The sequence below is a fragment of the Echinops telfairi genome, unplaced genomic scaffold (assembly GCF_000313985.2).
Source record: "Echinops telfairi isolate 266 unplaced genomic scaffold, ASM31398v2 ScPeMD7_443;HRSCAF=831, whole genome shotgun sequence".
NCBI lineage: Eukaryota > Metazoa > Chordata > Mammalia > Afrosoricida > Tenrecidae > Echinops > Echinops telfairi.
This window is the reverse complement of record NW_022104341.1, coordinates 76,764,731-76,785,945: the sequence shown is the minus strand read 5'-3', so window position 1 is coordinate 76,785,945 and position 21,215 is coordinate 76,764,731. Positions and strand designations below refer to the sequence as shown.

General features: G+C 38.6%; 1 protein-coding gene across 1 annotated transcript in view; it reads left to right on the top strand.

The window, feature by feature from the left end:
* The first annotated feature begins 2,030 nt into the window (after window positions 1-2,030).
* CUNH1orf185 (chromosome unknown C1orf185 homolog) overlaps window positions 2,031-21,215 on the top strand; it is a 42,874-nt gene continuing 23,689 nt past the window's right edge. Inside the window, exons 1-3 of the mRNA XM_004699669.2 lie at window positions 2,031-2,046; window positions 6,234-6,339; window positions 11,898-12,033. Coding sequence (XP_004699726.1) covers window positions 2,031-2,046; window positions 6,234-6,339; window positions 11,898-12,033 — 258 coding nt within the window. The remainder of the gene's footprint in view (window positions 2,047-6,233; window positions 6,340-11,897; window positions 12,034-21,215) is intronic.

The window sequence follows — 21,215 nt, the reverse complement described above, 5'->3', positions numbered from 1 at the left end:
GTCCCACTATCATGCTCAGCCTTCATTTGGGTTTCAGTAATTCCTCTCGGTTACATTGCCCTTGATCAAGCCCTACCAGGCCTCTTACACCCTCCCCGCCATCGAGTCTGAATCACTTGTTGTTCCCTTGTCCTTGAGTTTGTTAACACTACTTCCTTTCCCCCACCTCCTCTTCTCCCATGTCCCCCTGAAACCGTTGGTCTCATTATTTTCTCCTCTGGATTGTTTATCCTGCCTATCTTATCTAGATAGACCTGCAGAGATAATAATATACACAAAAACAAGACAGAGCAAAACAAAGCAACAAAACAACAAAATCACACACAAAAAGAAAAGCCTGTAAATAGTTCAAGGTCTGTTTCTTTTCAAGTTGAGTCTGATGAAGTGCCACGCCCTGGCCCCAAAGTCTACTATTGGTTCTCCTTTGGGACTTCCTTGCTCTGCTCCCTTTGCTGTTCTGTTGCATGCCATTAGTGTTTTCCTCGGTGTGGTGGGGTCAGATTGGACACAATTCCAAAACTGTGTCTCTAGTGTTGTCTCCTGTAAGGCTATGGGTCAGTGAGGGATGTCGTGTCTCCTAGTGGGGCCGGCCATATGGTCCTCTCTGTGCATTGGTTGCTTTGAGCGGTGATATCATCCTGTAGGCTTGGTGGGCCAGGATGTGCTCCACTCGCTCTTCCTCCCCCTTCATTTGCTCCCGTGTGCTCTGATCACCATTAAGTATCATATTTTTTTTTGCAAATGATCTTTGTCATCTTGTGGTAGTTCCCTTCTATTCCTACTTTCCCAAGGGTTTGTTTGTTTAAATCAGGAATGGATGTTTGATTTTGCCAATTGTTTTTATTGATATAGACTCAGACTGATTAGATGAAATTTTATCCTTAGTTTATTAATGTTGTAGATTACATGATTTGGTCATTGAATATTATAACAACCCATATTCTTAGGATAAAATTGACTTGGTTATTATGTATTAAAATAATGTTGGATTTAATTTGCTAAAATGTTATTTAGAATTTATACATCTATGATTTTGTAAACAAATTTTGTGTTCAGCTTTGGGGTCAGGATAATTCCAATCTCATAGGATGAGTTAGAATATATTCTCCTGTCTTCAAATTTGGTAAATATTTTTGTAGAAAATATTTTTTCTTAAGTGTGTGATAGAACCTACCAATGAAGTGCCAGTCATACAGAGTTTTCTTTTTTTGAAATATTTTAACTACAATTTAACTTTATTTAATACACATAGGGTTACTATTTATTTTTTAAAGGGCTACAGAAATTTGTGTCTCAAATAGTTTTGTCTCCCCATTTCATGTTATTGAATGTATCAACATAAAATTATTCATAATACTTCCACATATTATTTTAATATGCATGGAAACTATAGTGATGTTACAGTTACATTCCTGATATTGGTAATTTGTGCCATTTCTGTTTTTTATTGATCAATTTAGCTAGAAGTTAATCAGTGTTACTGGTCTTCTGAGAGAATCAACTTCTGGTCATTAATTTTCCTCAGTGATTTTATTTACTAGTTTCTATTTTATATGTTTTCATTGATTTCTTCTTTTAATTTCCTTACTTTAATTAAATGAGTCTTATTTCCTTTTATTATGGCAGTTAAATATTGGCATTGTTTCTTATAGATTTACTCCTAAGAATTCCTTTCTGGTATCTCATAAATATTGGTATTCTTTTATTTTACTTCAGTTTCAAATATCTTCTATTTTTCTTGAGACTTCCTCTTTTTCCATGGATAATTTCAAAGTGTGCATTGAATTTTAAACTATTTTTCTATATTGGATATTGTACCATGTATGCTTGAAAATCTTTTCATTCTGCTGTTGTTGGGCTGAGTGTGTTACAAATATGAAAAATTCAATTGGTTAATGTCATGACTTCCAAAGTATTTCTAAGGATCATCTCCATCTAAATCAGCCAAGTTCAAGAGGATGAAGATAAAGACTCGGAAGGTTTTTGTGACATCACTTCCACCTAAATTCCATTGGTTAGAACTCAGTCACATGGCTTCACTTAAAGGTATGGAAAGCTAGGAAATGTAGTCTAGCTTTTTGCCTGGCAAGAAAAATTGGACAGACAGCAATCTCTTTTTATTCTCTGGAAGAGCTTGTATAAGATAAGAAATACTTGAATCATGGGTATATAGTAGAAATTGTAAAGTTATTGGGACCTGCTTTTTTCTTTGGGGGGAAATATGTAACTACTGATTCAATTTAATGAATACCTGTTTGTTTAAGTTTTCTACTACTTCTCGAGCCATTTTAGATATGTATCATTTTGTATAAAATATATTGACAAATATCTGTTAAAGGTGTTCTCTAATTTTAATCTCTGCTGTATCTATAATTATTTTATTCATCTCTAATATTGTTTATGTGTGTCCTATATTATTTCAGCTTTTTTACTGTGATAAATATGTGTGCCAAATAATTTGTCTTTTCAGTATTCTTATGTGTACAATTCAGTGACATTAGTTATATTTATCACTGTTCAACCATTATTATATTTATCACACTGCTAAACCATTACTATTCTCCAGTTTCAAGATATCCCATTACTTTGAAAAGAAGCTCACTGTACCCTAAGCAATGACTCTCCTTTTTCCTTTTCTCTGACCATGCTCTGGTAACCACTAATAAATATTGGTCTCTGTATACTTGCCTGGAGTAAGAAAAACAAAAAGGAAAAACATTCTCAGCATATCTTACACTGAAAGAACTCAAAAAAAAAAAATTCAAGCCTGAACTGTAGTATTGAAAATTCTATGGGCAAAATCTTGAATGATGCCAGAAGAATTAAACAAGATGGAAAGAATACACAATCACTATATCAAAGAGAACGAGTGGCTATTCAACCATTTCAGGAGGTAGCATATGAGCAAGAACCAGTGGTGCTGAAAGAAAAAGTTCAAAGTTCACTGAAAGCATTAGCCAAAAACAAGGCGTAGGATTGATGGAATATCAGCTAGAAGGCTTCAACAAGCTGATGAAGCACTGGAAGTACTCACTTGGCCATGCCAGGAAATTTGGAAGTCAGCTACTTATCCAACTGACTGGAAGAGATCCATATGTGTACCCATCCCAAAGAAAGGTAAACCAACAGAATGCTCAAATTATAGAATAACATCATAGTTATGATATACACACAACTAAAACATTTCTGAAGATCATCCAACAAGGGTTGCAGCAGTCCATTGACAAGGAGCTGCCAGAGGTTCAGGCCAGAATCTGAGGAGGACATGAAAATAAGGGATATCATTGCTGATGTCAGATGGATCTTGGCTGAAACCAGAGAATACCAGAAAGATGTTTCCAACTCTAACCAAACTCACTGTCATCGAGGCAATGCTGACTCATAGTGATCCTATAGGACACGGTAGAATGGCCTCCTGAGTTTCTGAGACTGGGATTATTTAGGGGAGAAGAGTGCCTGGTCTTCCTTTCACAGAGTAGCTGGTGATTTTGAATTGCTGACCTTGCCATTAACAGCCCAACAGGTAACCACTATGCAACCCGAACTCGTTAGAAAGACGCCTGCTTGTGTTTTATCGAAACCATGCCAAGACATTCTACTGTGTAGATCATAACTATGGGTAGCCTGGAGAATAATGGGAATTCCAGAACATGGCATTGTCCTCATGCAGAACTTGTACATGGATCAAGATGCAGTTGTGGGAACAAAACAAGGGACTACTGCATGGCTTAAAAGCAGGAAATGTATGCGACAGGGTTGTATCCTCTCACCATACTTATTGAATCTTTATGCAGATCAAATAATCAGAAAATCTAGATTATATGAGAATGTAGCATCAGCATCAGAAGACGGCTTATTAACAACCCGGAATGCTGAAAGTAAGGAGAATTGGAAGCACTTGCTGATGCAGCCTTCAGTATGGATTACAATTCGATGTAAATAAAACCAAAATCCTCACTACTATTTTCTTATACCAACCAATCAGTGGTTTTCTGCTGAGGGTATTTTTGTCACCTATTTGGTAATGTCTGGAGACCTATTTAATTGTTACAACTAAATGACTAAGAAAGAAAGTGCTGTTTTGATCTTGTGGGAAAAGACCACGATGCTGCTTAAACATCCTACAGAGCATAAGACAATCCTACACAACAAGGAATTATCTACTCCAAGTATCAATCATTCTAAGTGATTAAAGAAGAACTATAAATGTTTCATATATAACATAATTCTAACTTATTTAACTGATTTACAATTTTGAACATTTTGGTTAATTTCACTTTTTTATTATAAATATTAATTTGATAAATAGCCTTATATATCTTGTTAATTCCTCAATGTAGACATTTCTGCATCCAAAGAAAACTTAAGATTTGAAAGGCATCACCTTTGAGAAAATGGTATAGAGACTATATTTGACCTCCTCTGACTATGTAAGAGGGGAGAATCCAGTTCCACATATGTTCAAGGATGGCTATGACACAAAAGTTAGACATTTATCTACTTTCCATCCTTTCTAACCCATTCTGACACCAGCTGTCCTTCCCATAGCAACTCTACTTACCTGCTGGGCTTGATAATCCATTGGAATGGCCACACAGAACTCATACACAATACGTGTGATTACGGGGTTTATTAGGGAAGTTAACAGATTGCTGCAAGTCAGGATTAGAAAATACCAAGGATACAGTCCTTATGCCCACATGCCTCTTCTCAGCCATGCCTATAGGTATGTTTCTCTGGTCCGCACCCTATGAGCCCCACAATCCCTTGACATCTCTTTTGCTCAGGCAAATGTTAAACATGCCTTTAGAACTGATAAATGGCCAAAGGGTATCCCACTCTGCAAGCCAGCTGCCAAAGGCACTCGGTTTTACTTGTTCTGTGGGTTAAGAAGCCTGCGGTGGTGCCTCACAGTCTTGGTGCCACTCCTCTGTTCTGTCTCACGGTCTCAGTGCTGTGGCCTCTAGTGCCTCTCTGACTTCCGGCAGAGATGTGGCATTCACTAGTGGCTCATCTTTCTTGATGGTCACGGGATTCTCTGCTCCTGCTTCTGAGATGCCTCCCTTTTATACATAGCAGAATGGGGAAATGAACAATCCCTGAGTTAGTCTTCTACGTCCTATTTGCATGAGCTCACCTGTCATTTGGTGGAAGTTACAAAACCTATGGATAGAAGAGCCATGCCAATAATTTAATGTCACTGAAATCTCATAAGCTGGAAATGATTTAGGAAAAAAAGGAATGCATAGAAACAGCAAAAATCTTTATTGTGACATGTCCTTAGTGTACTTTGATAAAACGTTTACCCCCGAAACTCTTTAAAAACATAGGCTTCTATGTTGTTGTGAAGCTCTTCGCATTCTATATAACCTTGTGTGAAAGTTTCCCATATCTTGTTTTATGCTTAGGTAGCAGATTTCAGAATACTAATGAAGGTTTGACCAACCGGACTGACTATAATTACCTCATATTTTCTTTAGTCATCCTTCTTTTGAACGTGTACTAATATTGCTTGGTAACGTGGGTCGAAAGAAGACATGACACAGAGAGCGGGCTTCCATTTGCTGTGCAGCCCTACTTCACTTACTCCTCCTACCTCGGCGTCAGTTACATTCTCTGTAAACTGAGAGGGTTATACTCCGCAACTTTGCAGGCTTTTCCTGTGATCAGACCTGCTATTATTTTATTCTGTTTTTCAGTTAGCTTTTACTATGCTTTCTTACTGCTCCTGAGATGAAAGAAAACAAACCTTTCAAAGATTTCTAGGATCTTAAGAATTCCTCACGTTGGTTATTTTGTTACCCTAATCTGCCTCCTAAGATAATAAATTCTTCAAATGAAAGGTGTCTTAGGTTAGAGGACTTTAAGGAATGATGTTGTGGGAAATGGTAAAAATAAAAATCCAAAGCTGGACTGGGAAGAGAGAAAACAAGCTAGGGGGGAAAAAAAGGAGATGGCTGAAGCTGTAAAAACAAACACAATATAGGTCTCAGATCTGGTGGGTCAGAGAAGTGTGCCCGAGGCCGTAATCAGCAGGAGGCCCTGTGTAGTTCTCTAACTCACGGTCTCAAAGTTCATTAGAACTGCATAGGACTAGACTTAAGGTCTCCAACCCTCCTGATTAATGCCTTAATGGTACACCAGGTTATAGAATTTGAAATATTATATTGTTTATTTTTACCTAGAGTTGAAAATACATGCATGAAATATTCTTTTATAATTTATTTGTATAGGTTTCTTTCACTACCTAACCTATTACCTGGCTGCTGGTGCCGTGGCTTTGGGAATGGGTTTCTTTGCTTTGGCATCAGCTTTGTGGTTCCTGATTTGCAAGCGAAGGTAGGATTTATCAAATCGTTTAACTTGTTTCTTTTTCCTTTTATAAGCTCAAGGAAAGATTTTTTCAAATGATATTAAACTTAAATAACTATATGAATACTAATCCTGTAATTTGGGATTCTAGCTACAGGCCCTTTGGTGAGGGAGGCTTCGCGTGTTTTATTTATTTATTTATTTATTTATTTTTTTTTTTTAAAATTAATCAATTTATTGGGGCTCATACAATTCATCACAATACATAGATCAATTGTGTAAAGCACATCTATACATTTGTTGCCCTCATCATTCCCAAAATTCTCTTGCCTCTTGGGTTCCCGGAATTCGCTCATTTTCCTTCCCCCCCACCTTCCCTTCCTCCTCCCCTTTCCCCCATGCACCCTTAATAATTTATAAATTATTTTTGTATCTTACATTACACTGTCCGGCGCCTCCCCTCACCCACCCCGCTGCGCCCGTCCCCCAGAGAGGAGGCCATACGCGGCTCCCTGTGATCCATTCCCCCTTGCTACCTCCCGCTTCCCTCCTGGTATCGCCACCGTCGCCCCCGGTCCCGAGAGGCTCCTCCGTCCTAGATTCCCTGCGCTTCCAACTCCCATCCGCACCGCTGTGCATCATCTGGTCTAACCAGGTCTGCAAGGCGAAACTGGGGTCCTGGTAGTTGGGGGGAAGCGTTCAAGAACTAGAGGAAGGTTGTGAGTTTCATTATTGCTATACTGTACCCTAAGTAACTTAGGCTTCGCGTGTTTTAAATAGCCCCGACAGAGAAGCCAGAGCAGCGTATTAACAATCTTCATGCATTAAAATTTTGAAGCATAATGAGACTCATTTTATTCTCTAGATGATGTGGGTTTGAACTAAAAAACAAATCTTGATTTCCAGTGCAGAGAGTAAAAACATCTCCGAAAGGAGGGCTCCCATTCTTTTGAGATATATAAGAAAATTGCTGACTGCAATGCTCTGGATTGGTCTAAAAATAGTCTTTTTCCATACAGGAGTGTAGATTACTCGACACCTTAGTTCCATTTTAACCCTAACGTTTGAAGTTTCTAATTCTGTGTTCAGTTTAGAATTTGCTTTGTTTGATGGCTAAAAACATAAATTGTAACATGATTCCCCATTCCATCCCCCACCCCACAAACATGTTCCTCTTTCAGGGATCCCTATCTTAGCAAATGAATACAATACTATGCATAAGTCAGGAACCTAAAAATTATGAGCTTATTCATTTTTTCTAATCAATTATTTACTGGGGGTTTGCCATTGTTCTGTATATTGAAGGCATAGCTGGGAACAAGTCAAATAAGACTCCTGTTTCATAGACTTACAGTGTGTCTGGAAGGAGCCCGATAACAAACAAACAGAGAGCATTCAGGAATGCCTTATCCAGTAGATAATATTTCATCTGAGACCTGGATTCAAAGAAGGAACTGGGCACATGGAGAGTTAGAACAAGCTCTGTAAGTGGAAAGCCTAGGAAGTATATAGACCCTAGAGTGAGAGTGGTCTTTCCTTCGACTGTCTGGGCAGACTGAAGTGAGAGAAGGGGACAATGATGTAGATGAGGTTGAAGAGCTAGGCATGCTCCAGATCACATAGGCATTTCTGACTGTGAGGAGTTTCCATTTCTTTTCATTTTCCCATTTTCACAGTTTTAAGAGAATAATGACATTATCTAGCTAACAGAGTGCTTACTATATTCTAGGCACTATTCTAAACACTTCATGTTACCTTATTTAGATTTTGTAGCAGCTCTGTAAGTAATAACATTATTCCCACTTAAAAGACTATGATGTCTCCTATGGTGATTTACATTTTTATAATTCTCTTTTTTAAAAATACAGACTATCCTTTGCATGGATTTTGAGAGTAGAGTTTTATGAATTTTGGCCGAGATATACCCATGTGATCCTCACTCCCAAAAGAAATTGTCCCTCGGGCTACTTTGAGATACCACTTCTCATACTTGCCCCAGAGGGAATCAGACTCTGATTCCTGCCGCCACTGTGGGTTAATTTTATCTGCTCTTGAACTTCATATAAATGAATTCATATGGATCTTTTAAAAAACAATTTTCTTGGGGGCTCATGTGGATCTTTTATATTTGGCTTCTTTCACTCATACCCTCAGGACTCACTTTGTTGCTGCATTTAACCATAGTGGATTCTTTTGACAGATGTGTAGTATTCTATTGTATGAGTATGTTTTAATTTGTTTATCCTGCTTATGGATATGGTTAGCCAGTTAATGGATATTTGAGTCATTTCCAGTTTTTAGCTCTTAAGGACAAGGCTGCTGTGAACATTTTTGTATAAGCCTTTTGTGCATATACTTTGAATTCTCTTCAGTAAAAACCTGCAATTGCTAGGCCATATGATAAACTTTATAAAAAATTGTCAAATAGTTTTCCATGTGGATGTACCATTTTACACTTCCACAAACCATATAGGAAGTTCTGCCTTATATTTTAAACAACATTTCTGATTGCTGAATTGCAATGGCGTAAGAGAGTGTAAAGGAGCCCTGGTAGTGTAATGGTTATGCTTTGGGCTGCGATCCTCAGGGTCCTTATTCGGAAACCACCAAGTGTTCCAGGGGACAAAGATGAGGCTTTCTACTCCTGTAAAGAATTACAATCTCAGGAACTCACGGGGCCAGTTCTACCCTGCCCTTTAGGGTTGTCGTGAGTCAGAATTGACGCCATGACAGTGAGTTTGGTGTTTTGTTTTTTGAAGAGAGTGAAAACAGAGTGAAATTAAGAGACTGCCGCATAGCTCAGGTGAGAGGTGATGATGACTTGGATAGTATGGAAGAGAGGAAGAGAAAAAGGGTCTTGATAAACTGAATGAAATAAGAAAGAAAAGTGAAAGGGTGAAGTACTGATGACATCTAAGTAACTACCTAAGCAACTGGGTAGCTAGTAGTGCCATTAACGGAAATTAAGGGTTAATTGAGGGATGGAACAAATTGAAGGAGTTGTGATAACGAAGAGTTATGGTTTGGAGGTAGGTTTAAAAGACATTCAGATCCAACGCTCTGGACCAACAACCCCTCCCTAAACTCACAGCCTACAAATCAATGCCGACTCACAGCAACCTTACGGACACGGTAGAACTGCCCCTGTGCGTTTCGGAGGTTGTGACTCTTTACTGGAGTCAAAAAGCCCCATCTTTCTCCTGCAGAGTGGCAGGGAGTTTCAAACTGCAGTCTTTGCAGATCGCAGCTCAGTGCTGCACCACTACACCACCGGACCACGTGGAAGTGTCAGACGTCATTGGATATGCATGCGTGGCGTTTAGGAAAGAAGTCTGGCCTGGAGATGTAGTTTGTCAATATTTAGAGGGAACCTAGCAGCATAGGAAGGAAAGCTGATGGCACTGCTTAAAGCACTTGACTGCTAACCAAAATGTTGACATTTTGAACCCACTTGAGGGACTACAATGGCAGTCTACTTCTGTAAATATTGACAGCCTTGGAAGCTCTTATGGGGGCAGTTCTACTCTGTCCGATAGGGCCACTCTGAGTCAGAATGTACTACTGGCAGTGGGTCTTGGGTAACATTATAGGACTGGATGGGACTACTCAGAGAGCATTGTTGAAAGAAAGGCAAAGAACCTACCACATGCCCTTCAGCCCGCTGGCATCCAGAAATCTAGCAGCAGCAGAAGAATCAGCAGTCTTGAGCAGAAGGAAAGGCAGAAAGGTGTGGTGTCAAGGAAGTAACAGCTCGAAAATGTTTCAAGAAGGAGGTGGTATCCAGTTATGTTGAAGATGCTTAAAAAGTTGAGAAGAATGACAATAGGGAAGTGATTTTTTAATTTTTACACTATGGCGATCACTGGTGATCTTGATGAGCAGCTTTGATGAAGTGGCAGAATCAGAATTTACCTTTGATATGAATACAGAGGTTAGAAAATTGAAATATGCATAGCTATCTCTTTCCAGAGATGTGTGCGTGTGCGTGTGTGTGTGTGTGTGTGAGAGAGAGAGAGAGAAAGTGAGAGAGAAGGAACTGATAAAAGAAACAGTAGTTGGAAGAGAATATGGGAGGCAAGGAAAGTTGTATTCCAAAGCTTGATATTTCTTAATCTCTTTCCTACTCTCACCAAATTTAAAACATCACTAAATTCTATTAATTTTATCCTATAAATCATTTAAATGCATTCATTTATCTCCATTACACCTGCCACCACCCTAATCATCCTCTACCATAAACTACCGCAGCAATAGGTCTAAGCGACTCCCTATTTTCATTTAATCTCTTCTCTACAATTCCGCCAGACATACTTCAAGGGCAAATCTTATCACAACCTGTGTCTTCATCCCACCACCATTAGATACTTAAAGATCTTCCTGCTTTTAGGAAAAAGATTAAACAACACGACTTATAAATTCCTGTATGATCTACCTCTGTATACTCCCCAATTTAATCTCCCCTCTCTTCTATTTTTTTCTGTGCTTCTGCTACATTGTCTTAATCTGGCCACGAAGCCTTTGAATGTGCTATTCTCTTTGTCTAACATACTCTTTCCCTCACATCTTCCCTTCTAAACCACACTCTGACTAATCACCATTGCTATTTCTTCAGCCATGTCTTCCTCAGGAACGTCTTCCCTGCCCGCTCCAACCAGGCGGATTCCCTTTGTCATATACTCATCTGACACCAGATAACTTTTCTAAATGTTGCACAATTGTACATTTTCATTTGCTTGTGGTTATTATATTAACGTTTGTCTTCCTTCTTGATGTCGAAGCTCCTTGAAGGCAGTGACTGTAACCCTGGCACAGAGTACAGACTCAGTCACTTATTTAAGTGAACTGAATAAATGATTCCTAATTCTCAACACTTCACTAAGCAACATAGTATAATCTCCTAACATACCTTGGAAGCTTGCTAGCACCTGTGAAAAAGAGATGCAATGGACATAACGTTTTAAATACTTAATTTTAAAATGACCTTTTGAAACTATGTTCCTTTATACCCAACTATCTGTCTTTATCCAGCTGAGATTTACTTCCTGCTTCATTATTTTTACTCCTCTCTCACATGTCTTTGGTTACATGGTTAATTAAAAATCACAAATATTATTCCATTGTAAACCATCAGACTCAATTCTATTTCCACCCACCTTTTGCCAGAAATTATTTAATGGCAAGACTGACTATTGCATTTCGTTTCATTTCATCAACCATGAACAGTAGATTTATGAAGAAGCTAATTAACATTAGCATCAACTATTATTTTACAACCAGAAAGGATATCAAAGACTCCTGATTAAGCTCCTAACTGGATAAATTAATCCTACATAAGAAGTAGCCTAACTTATATTTTATGAATGAGATAGTCATAATAAAATCAGTTAGCATTTGGGAAGGAAATTTAAAAGTTGAATTTCGCTTTTAAGAAGAATTATGTGGTAATATATCCTTATGTTTAAGAATTATGTGTTAATATATCCTTATTTTTAAGCTTTTATATATAAGTATTGAAAAATAGAGTAACTTAACTGGTTTACATTCTAATTTGTGTTTAATAATACTCTTTATAAAATATTTTTCAGAGAAATATTTCAAAGTTCCAAATTAAAAGCAACTGATGAGAGATGCAGGCAAAGACCATCCAAGGCAAAGACTAACTCTAGTTCTCATTGTATTTTTATTTCACGAAACTTTCATACTGGAAGCTTCCAATCACAGGTAGGGATTAATATTCCACAGCAATATTTTTAGAGAATTTCTTTTAACACCATGTCATATTAACATTGTTTTTAAGTTTGAAAACCATAATGTCTATATATATCTAGTCTGAAAACCAGTGTTCCCCATTGTGGGCTTATTTTAGGATGAAGATGTGAGCAAAATATAATGAGCAAATGTTGTGTGGAAAAGTGAAAAAAATTGTCATATGTGTCAGAGATCCAGAGATTGGAGTTATTCAAACTATTTAATCGATTCATTAAAGATTTATTAAGCCTTGATTATATGCCAGGATATGTGCCTCCCTATGGGGGGTAGGAAATATGGTCCCTTCCCTCAAGGAACTTGTGTAGTATACAAGTGGGAGAGGTAATAATAACTTATTATATGGTAAGTGTCAAAACAGTGTTAAGTGAACAAATTAAACAAGATAAAAACCAGTAGAAATTTTAAACCAGGATATGGCTAAATAAGCAAAAAAAGCAGTTCAATGATCTTATATCATTAATAGATAGTTTCCTATACATCTTGAATACTTAATTCTTTGCTCATTAATTTGCTAAACAAACATCTACTAATATCTCATATATGGTAATGCTAATTTAGGCTCTCACCTACTACCAACAAGTTAATGCCAACTCATAGCAACCCTAAAGAATAGGGTAGAACCTCTCCTGTGGGTTTGCAAGGCTGTAAATCTTTACAGGAGCAGAAAGTCTCATATTTTTCCCAAAGAGAAGTGGTAGATTCAAAATACTGACAGTAGTTAGCCATCCACTAACTCACCAGGGAGTCTAGACAAAAACAAAACTCATTGCCACGGAGTGGATTCCAATTCATAGGGAACCTATCAACAGGTAGGACTTTCTCATGTGGGCTTTTGAGCCGGTAGAACATTACAGAAACTTCAGCCAGTGGAACTGTACAGAAACAGAAAGGCTTTCTCCCACTTGATCAAACATGCTGCCAATCATTCTCCCAAGAAGCAGCTGGTGGGTTTGAATTGTTGAGCTTCTGGATAGAAATCTATCCTGGGGTACACTATTCCACCAGGGCTCTAAGTGTAGACCAGGGAACTTAAGTGGAGGAAGGCCTTACAGAAAAGGGGATCTTTGGGTGATGCAAACTCTTAGCTGTGAACCAAAAGATCAGAAGTTTGAATCCACCAGAGGTGCCTCAGAAGAAAGACCTGACATTCTTCTTCTGAAAAATCAGCCGTTAAAAACCCTCTGGGGCACAGTTGTACTGTAATAGACATGGATTCACCGTGAATTGGAGTTGACTTGGCAGTAAGTGGTAATTGGAATGTGGGATATATGAAATATGATTCTAGAACAATTGCAGATGTCAAAAAGGAAATGGAACACATATAAACCAATATCCTAGACATTGGTGAGCTGGAATGAACTAAGTGTTTTAGACACTTTGAATCACCAATTAATATGGTTTATAAGGGAGGGTAAAGGGAGAATGGGTAGGAAAGAGGGAACCGATTACATGGAACTGTGTGTGACCTCCTCCCTGGGGGACAGACAACCGAAAAGTGGATGAAGGGAGACGTCGGACAGGGCAAGATATGACAAAATACCCATTTATAAACTATCAAGGGCTCATGAGGGAGGAGGGAGCGGGGAGGGAGGGGAAAAATGAGGACCTAATGTCGGGGGTTTAAATGGAGAGAAAATGTTTTGAGAAATGATGTACAAATGCGCTTTACACAATTGATGTGTGTATGGATTGGGATAACAGTTGTATGAGCCCCTAATAAAATGTTAAAAAAGAAAAAAAATATGGTTTATAACGCTGGGAATGACAAATTCAAACTAAATGGTATCACATTCATCATAAAAAAGGAATATTTCAAAATCTATCTTTAAGTACAACATTGTATGTGATAGGATAGTATTTATCTGCCTACAAGGAAAACTAGTTAATATAATTATCATTCAAATTTGTACACCAAATTTGTACACCACCCATTAAAGTCAGTGATGAGGAAATGAAAGAATTCTATCAAATTGTTCTGTCTGAAATTGATCAGTCTGAAACCCAATCAAGATGCATTGATAATCACTGGCAGTTAGAAATGTGATAATGGAAAAAAAGTAGAAGGATTAGCAGTTGGAAAACCAGGCTTTAGTGGTAGAAACAAAGCTTGGGGTTGCAGGATAGAATTTTGGAAGACCAATAACTTCTTCATTACAAATGTATTTTTTTAACACTGTAAGTGGCATCTATACATGTGCATCTCACCAGATGGAATACCCAAGAATCACATTGATTACATCTGTCATAAGAGAAGATGGAGAAACTCAATATTATCATCCAAAACTAGGCCAAGGGTCAACTATGGAACAAGGCCATCAATTGACAATATGCAAACTTAAGTTGAAGCTCAATTTAAAGCAAATTAAATTAAAATTAAAACAAGTTCACGGGAGCCAAAATATGACATTGAGTCTATCCCACCGGAACTTAGAGACCATCTCAAAACCAGTTGTGATGCGTTAGGCACTAAGGACAGAACCCCAGATGAGCTGACAAGAACATCACACATGAAGAAAGCGAAGGGTCGTTAAAAAGACAGTCACAAAAGAAACATCAAAGTGAATGTCAGAAAAGACTCTGAAATTTGCTCCTGATCACAGTGCAGTTAAAGCAAATGGAAGGAATGATGAAGTAAAATCTAAACGCAACACTTCAAAGGGCAGTTCAAGAAGACAAAGTATTATAATGAAATGTGCAAAGACCCAGAGTTGAGAAATGAAATGGGAGAGCAGACACAGCAGATTTCAAACTTGAAGAATTGCTTCAGGTTCAAATATTTAGGAATTCTGTCGGCAAAATATTGAATGATGTTGCTATTGCTGCTGTTAGATGTCATTGAGATGACTCCGATCCACGATGACTTATGCACGACAGAATGAAACAAGACCTGCTCCCTGAGACATCCTCGCATTTGTTCCTATGCTAGAGCCCATTGTACGGAATGATGGAGGAAACATCAAAACGGATAGAAGAAGATACAGGAAGACGTCCAAGCTGCATTGACGTCATTAGCAAAAAACAAGCCTTCAGGAATACCAATAGGAATGTTTTCACAAACCGAGGCAGTGCTGAAAATATTCACCAGTCTATGCCAAGAAACTGGAATTGGTCACCCGGATTGGAAAAAAATCCATATTTGTACCCACTGCAAAGAAAGGTGACCCAACAGAATAGGGAAATTATCAAACAATATTATAATATCACATGCAAATAAATTCTTGCTGAAGATAATTCAAGCAGCTGCAATAGTAGCTATCAGAAATTCAATTGGGTTTCAGAAGAGTATGTGAAGTGAAGGATATGACAGATGATATCTGATGTCAGATGGGTCTAGACTGAAAGCAGAGAATATCAGAAAGCTGTTTATTTGTGTTTTATTGACTATGCAAAGGCATTCTATTCCATGGCTCATAACAAACTATGGATAACATTGTAAAGAATGGGAATTCCAGAACACTTCATTGTACTCATCCTGAGCTTGTACAGAGATCAAGAGGTAGTTGTTTAAAAAGAAAAGGGGATATGATTTGTAAGGAACCCTGATGGCATAGTGGGTTACACATTGGGTTGCTAACCACAAGGTTAGAAGTTCAAAACCACCAGCCTATGTACAAATGTGTTTGATACAATTGATGTATGGATTGTTATAAGAGCTGTAAGAGCCCCCAATAAAATGACATTAATAAAACAAAAAACTACCAGGCACTCTGCGGGAAAAAGATGAGACTTTCTACTCCCATAGTTACAGCCATAGAAACCCATAAGGGTAGTTCTACTCTATCTTAGAGGGTTGTTGAGTCGGAATCGGTTTTTTGAGTTTGAATGACTGTGTTTCTTTGTCATTTGGGGGATGGGCTCTGTTATATTTTGTAATTGTTGGTAGCTTCTTACTCTCTGTGGTTGTCTCTGTTTTTCAGTATGTGAAACCTAGGGGAGGTAACAACAACTAGAATAAGGGTTCCTGAGGGGTATGGCACAGGGTAAGGGGGGGCTGACATCAAGGGGTTCCAAAAGTAAGAACGTGTTTTAGAACTGACTGTAATAGTGATTGTACAACACTGCTTGCTATGATTAACTACAGGATGGTGTGATGTCTGAACTAGCTCCAAATAAAATGGTTTGGGGGAAAAACAAACAAACAGGAAAGGTGTTGTATCCTTGACCAAATTTATCTAATCTATGCTGAGAAAATAATCTGAGAAAATAAATGTACTATATGAAGAAGAATGTGGCATCAAGATTTGTAGACGTTTCCTTAATAATCTGTGGTATGCAGTTTATAGATTATAACTCAGTACAAACCAAAACAAGACCGAACTCACTGCTGTTGAGTCGACCCTGACTCATAGGCAGCGTCTATAAGACAGAGTAGAACTACCCCTGTGGACTTCTGAGAGTATAGATCTTTTTTTTAAATTTAAATATTATTTTATTGGGGGCTCTTACAGCTCTTATCACAATCCATGCATATATCCATTTGGTCAAACATATCTTTACATATGTTGTCATCATCTTTTCCAAAACATTTCTTTCTACTTGGGCATCAGCTCCTCATTTTCCACCCTACCTCCCCCATGCCTCCTTAATAATGTATAAATTATTATTTTTTCCTTCATGCTTTATACCAACTGCTGTTTCAATTCACCCATTTTTCTGCTGTCCGTCACCCTGGGATGGAGGTCATACTTCGATCATTGTGATCGGTTCCCCCTTACTCCACCCCCATCCTAGTTGTGATACCTCCTAGTAAGCTCCCCTTATTGGTCTTGAGTGGTTTATCTGTTCTGGATTCCCCGTGTTTCAAGCTCTTATCTGTACCAGTATACATGTTCTGGTCTAGTCAAACTGGTAAGATAGAATTGGGGTCATGGTAGTGGGGGGGGGGGAGGAAGTATTAAAGAGCTAGAGGAAGGTTGTGTGTTTCATTGGTGTCATACTGCACCCTGACTGGCTCTTCTCTTCCTTGTGGCTGTTCTGACAGGGGGTGTCCAATTAACTAGTGATTGGCTTTGGTTCTCCACTCTGCTCTCCCCCTCATACCCATTGATCTTTTGTTTGTTTTGTTTTGGGTCTTTGATGCCTGATACCAAATCCCATCGATACTTCATGATCACACAGGTTGGTGTGTTTCTTCCATGTGGGCTTTGTTGCTTCTGAGCTAGATGGCCACTTATTTATCTTCAAGCCTTTAAGACCCCAGACACTATATCTTTTGGTAGCCAGGCACCATCAGCTTTCTTCACCACATTTGCTTATGCACACATTTTGAGACTCCAAATCTTTATGGGAGTAGAAAACCTCATCTTTCTCCTATGCAGCAACTAGGGGGTTGGAACTGCTGACTTTTCAGTTAGCTGTCCACCTGATAACCCACTATGCCACCAGGGCTCAATGTTAAGAAAGCAAAATTCCTCATAATTAGATCAATAGAAACATCATGATAAGTGGAGAAATTGTTGATTTTGTCAAGGATTTCATTTTACCTAGATCCAAAACAAATGCTCATTGCAGTAGCAGTCAAGAAATCAAAGGAAGTATTGCACTGGACAAATTTGCTGCACAAGAACTATTTAAAGTTCAAATAGAACTAAGGTGTGCCTGACACAAGGATTGGTATGCATTGATATTCATGTGAAAATTGGACAGTGAATAAGGACAATAGGATAAGAATGGATGCATTTGCATTTGAAGCACCACAGACTGCTAGAAGAACAACAATCAAACATCTGGCTTGGAGGAAGTAGTCAGTATGCTCCTTAGAAACAAAGATAGCCAGACTTCAACTCATACACTTTGGGCCCGGTATCAGGAAAGATTAATGCTTGGCACAGTAGAGGGTCAGTGACAAAGAGAAGACCCTTAACAAGATGGATTGACACTGTAGCTGCAGCAACGGGCTCATGTATAACAACAATCATGAGAATGGTGCCTTATCAGGCAGTTTGTCATTCTATTGTACCAGGAGTCGCTAAGAGTCGAGCTGACACCATGGCACCTAACAACCACAGTATATCCTTGTTTGTTTAAATGACTGTCTCTTGGTGTATGTACGGGTTCTACATGAACACCATGAAGTGCTCTGGAATTTCCATTCTTGGAAACGTTATCTATCATTTGTTAAGGGCCACACAGTTGCATGTCTTGCATAGTCAATAAAACATAGGAAAACATCATTCTGGTAATCTCTGCTTTCAGCCAAGATTCATATGACATCAACAATTACACTATTCGCTTGTCCTCTTCTGAATCCAGCTTGAATTTCTGGCAGTTCCCTTCCCTGTCAATGTACTGCTGCAACAATTTTTTAAATGCCTTCAGCAAAATTTTACTTGTATATGATATTAATAATGTTTTGGATAATTTCTGTATCCTGTTGGTTCACCTTTCTTTGGATTGCGAATAAATATAGATCTCTTCTTCATAAATACAGTCGGTTGACTAAGTAGCTATCCTCCAATTCTTGGCATAGATGAGTAAGTGCTTCCAGTGCTTCATCAGCTTGTTGAAACATTTTAATTGATAATTCCATCAATTTCTGAAACCTTATTTTTGGCCAATGCTTTCAGTGCAGCTTGGAATTCTTCCTTTAATACCACTGCTTCTTGATCATATGCTAGCTCCCGAAATGGTTGGATGATGACCAGTTCTTTTCTGGTACAATGACTCTGTGTATACATTCCCTTCATCATCTTTTGATGCTTCCTGCATCATTCAATATTTTGTTCATAGAATTTTTCGATATTGCAACTAAAGACTTGAGTGTTTTCCTAATTTCTTTTAGTTCAATAAAATGCCTAGCATGTTCTTCCCCTTTAGTTTTCTAGCTCCAAGTTTTTACATATTTCATTATCATGCTTTGCCATCTCCTACTGCTTGTTCATCTCCTTCACATCCATTCACTTCAACTACTGATATTCAAGAATAAATTTCAGAGTGTCTTCTGACATTCATTTTGGTCTTTATTTCCTAACTGTTCAATGACCTTTGTCTGGGTTCATGTATGATGTCCCGGGAATTGTCCCACAACTCATCAGGTCTTTGGTAACTAGCGTTCCATGTGTCAAAGCTATTCTTGAAATGGGCTTTAACTCTAAGTGGGATATGGTCAAATTTGTACTTTGTAGACTTGTTTTAATTCTCTTCCACTTCAAGTGGACTTGCATATGGGCATTTGATAGTCTGTTCCACAGTCAGACCCTGGCCATGTTTCAGCTAGAGAGATAAACATTGTACAGCACACATAAAAATTACTCAGGAATCTTAGTCGTGACAGAAACTCAATCCATAATTGAATAAGAGGTGAAACATGGTATACAAAGATACATTGACAATGAATGTACCACAACCAACTTCAGGACAAAATGACTCTTCCCACATTGTTTCCTGTTTCTCATCTCAGTTTCTACCTTTGTATTGCCATCTTTCTCACCTATATAGGAGCCCTGGTACTGTAGAGGGTTATGCATTAGGCTGCTAATTGTAAGGTAAGCAGTTCGAACCCACCAGCTACTCTGAGGAAGACAAATGACACTTTCTCCTATAAATATTTAGTTTCAGAAACCCACGGGGGCAGGTCTACTCCATTTTATAGGTTTCTGTGAGTCAGAATCACGAAGACCACTTCAGTGAGTCTTGGGCCTTAAAATCTTGTGAATGCTCATCTATGGTGCACCTCTATTGGTCTCTTTCATCTGGACAAAGAAGAATGAAGAAAACAGAAGATGCATGAAACAATGAATCCAGTGCACTATTGGATCACATGATCATCAGTTTCTATAACCTGAGACCAGAAGAACTAGATGGTACTTTGCTACCATTACCAATTTCTCTGAAAGGGATCATATTAAAAGGCCATAGAGAGAGCAGGAGCAAAACATGGAACAAAACTCAGAAATCATTAAAAGGGGAGAAAAAAAAAAGATCTGGTGTAAAATGGTCTATGGCCCTTAGTCGCTTTTTGGGTCTGGAAGTAAACACACTGCCAGAACTCAATTTTCAGCCAATCAAGGAGCTCTGGAGGTATAATGGGTTATGCATTGGGCTGCCAATCACAAGGTCAGCAGTTCAAACACACCAGCTGCTCCTAAGGAAGAAGATGAGACTTTCTGCTCTCATGAAGATTTACAGGCTTGGCAAGTCACAGGAGCCGTTCTTCTCTGCCCTATAGGGTTGCTATGAGTCAGAATCAACTTATGGCAGTGGGATAAAATGGGGAGAAAACATCACTAGTGAGACAGGCACACCTTAGAATAATAAACTATTTGAGATCAAAAGAGCAGCATCTCTCCAAGGACAAACTTTGGAAAGGTTAGGAAAGAAGGAGGAATGGAAACAGGAAAAACAAGGAGGAAGTGGGGTGGGTGACTTTACTTCTGGGATTGCAATGAATGAGCTGAAACAAAATGTGTACGAATTTGTTGAAAGGAAAACTGATTTGTTCTGTAAACCTTCACCAAATCACAATAAAAAGTTCAGAAAGAGAGCAGTAGATCGGTGTCCTCCGCCTGCTTCTCCCCGTCCCCCTCCCCCTCTCCCCCTCTCCCCCTCTCTCTTAGCGCCATCTAGTTAGAAACCACAGAACCATGAGAGCCAAGTGGAGGAAGAAGAGAATGCGCACACTGAAGCGCAAGAGAAGATGAGGCAGAGGTCAAGTAAACCAACCGTGTGCACGCTCGGAATATGTTGTGACTGAGGCCGGGACAGTGGTACAAGTTATTGACGGCATGCTACCCTCTGTGGATCTAGAACTCCTATCACCGTTCAACTCACTGCGCGCCCTCGAGAGGCCCACGTTGCTCACACCTAACAAGTCCATATTTGATCCTTTGCCCCAGGCCTATGGCATTCTAGACTAGTTCTGTTCTCAGCTGTGGCTCAATGTAATGAGCACAATAAATCATCTCTTCTGCTGTCTTAGCTGAAGAATAAAAAAAAAAAGTTAAAAAAGAAAAAAAAACACCTTAATTTTTTTTAATCGTTGTATTAGGGGCTCATACAACTCTTACCACAATCCATACATACATCAATTGTGTAAAGCACACTTGTACATTCATTGCCCTCATCATTCTCAAAACATTTGCTCTCCACTTAAAGCCCTGGCATCAGCTCCTCATTTTTTCCCTTCCCTCATGAGC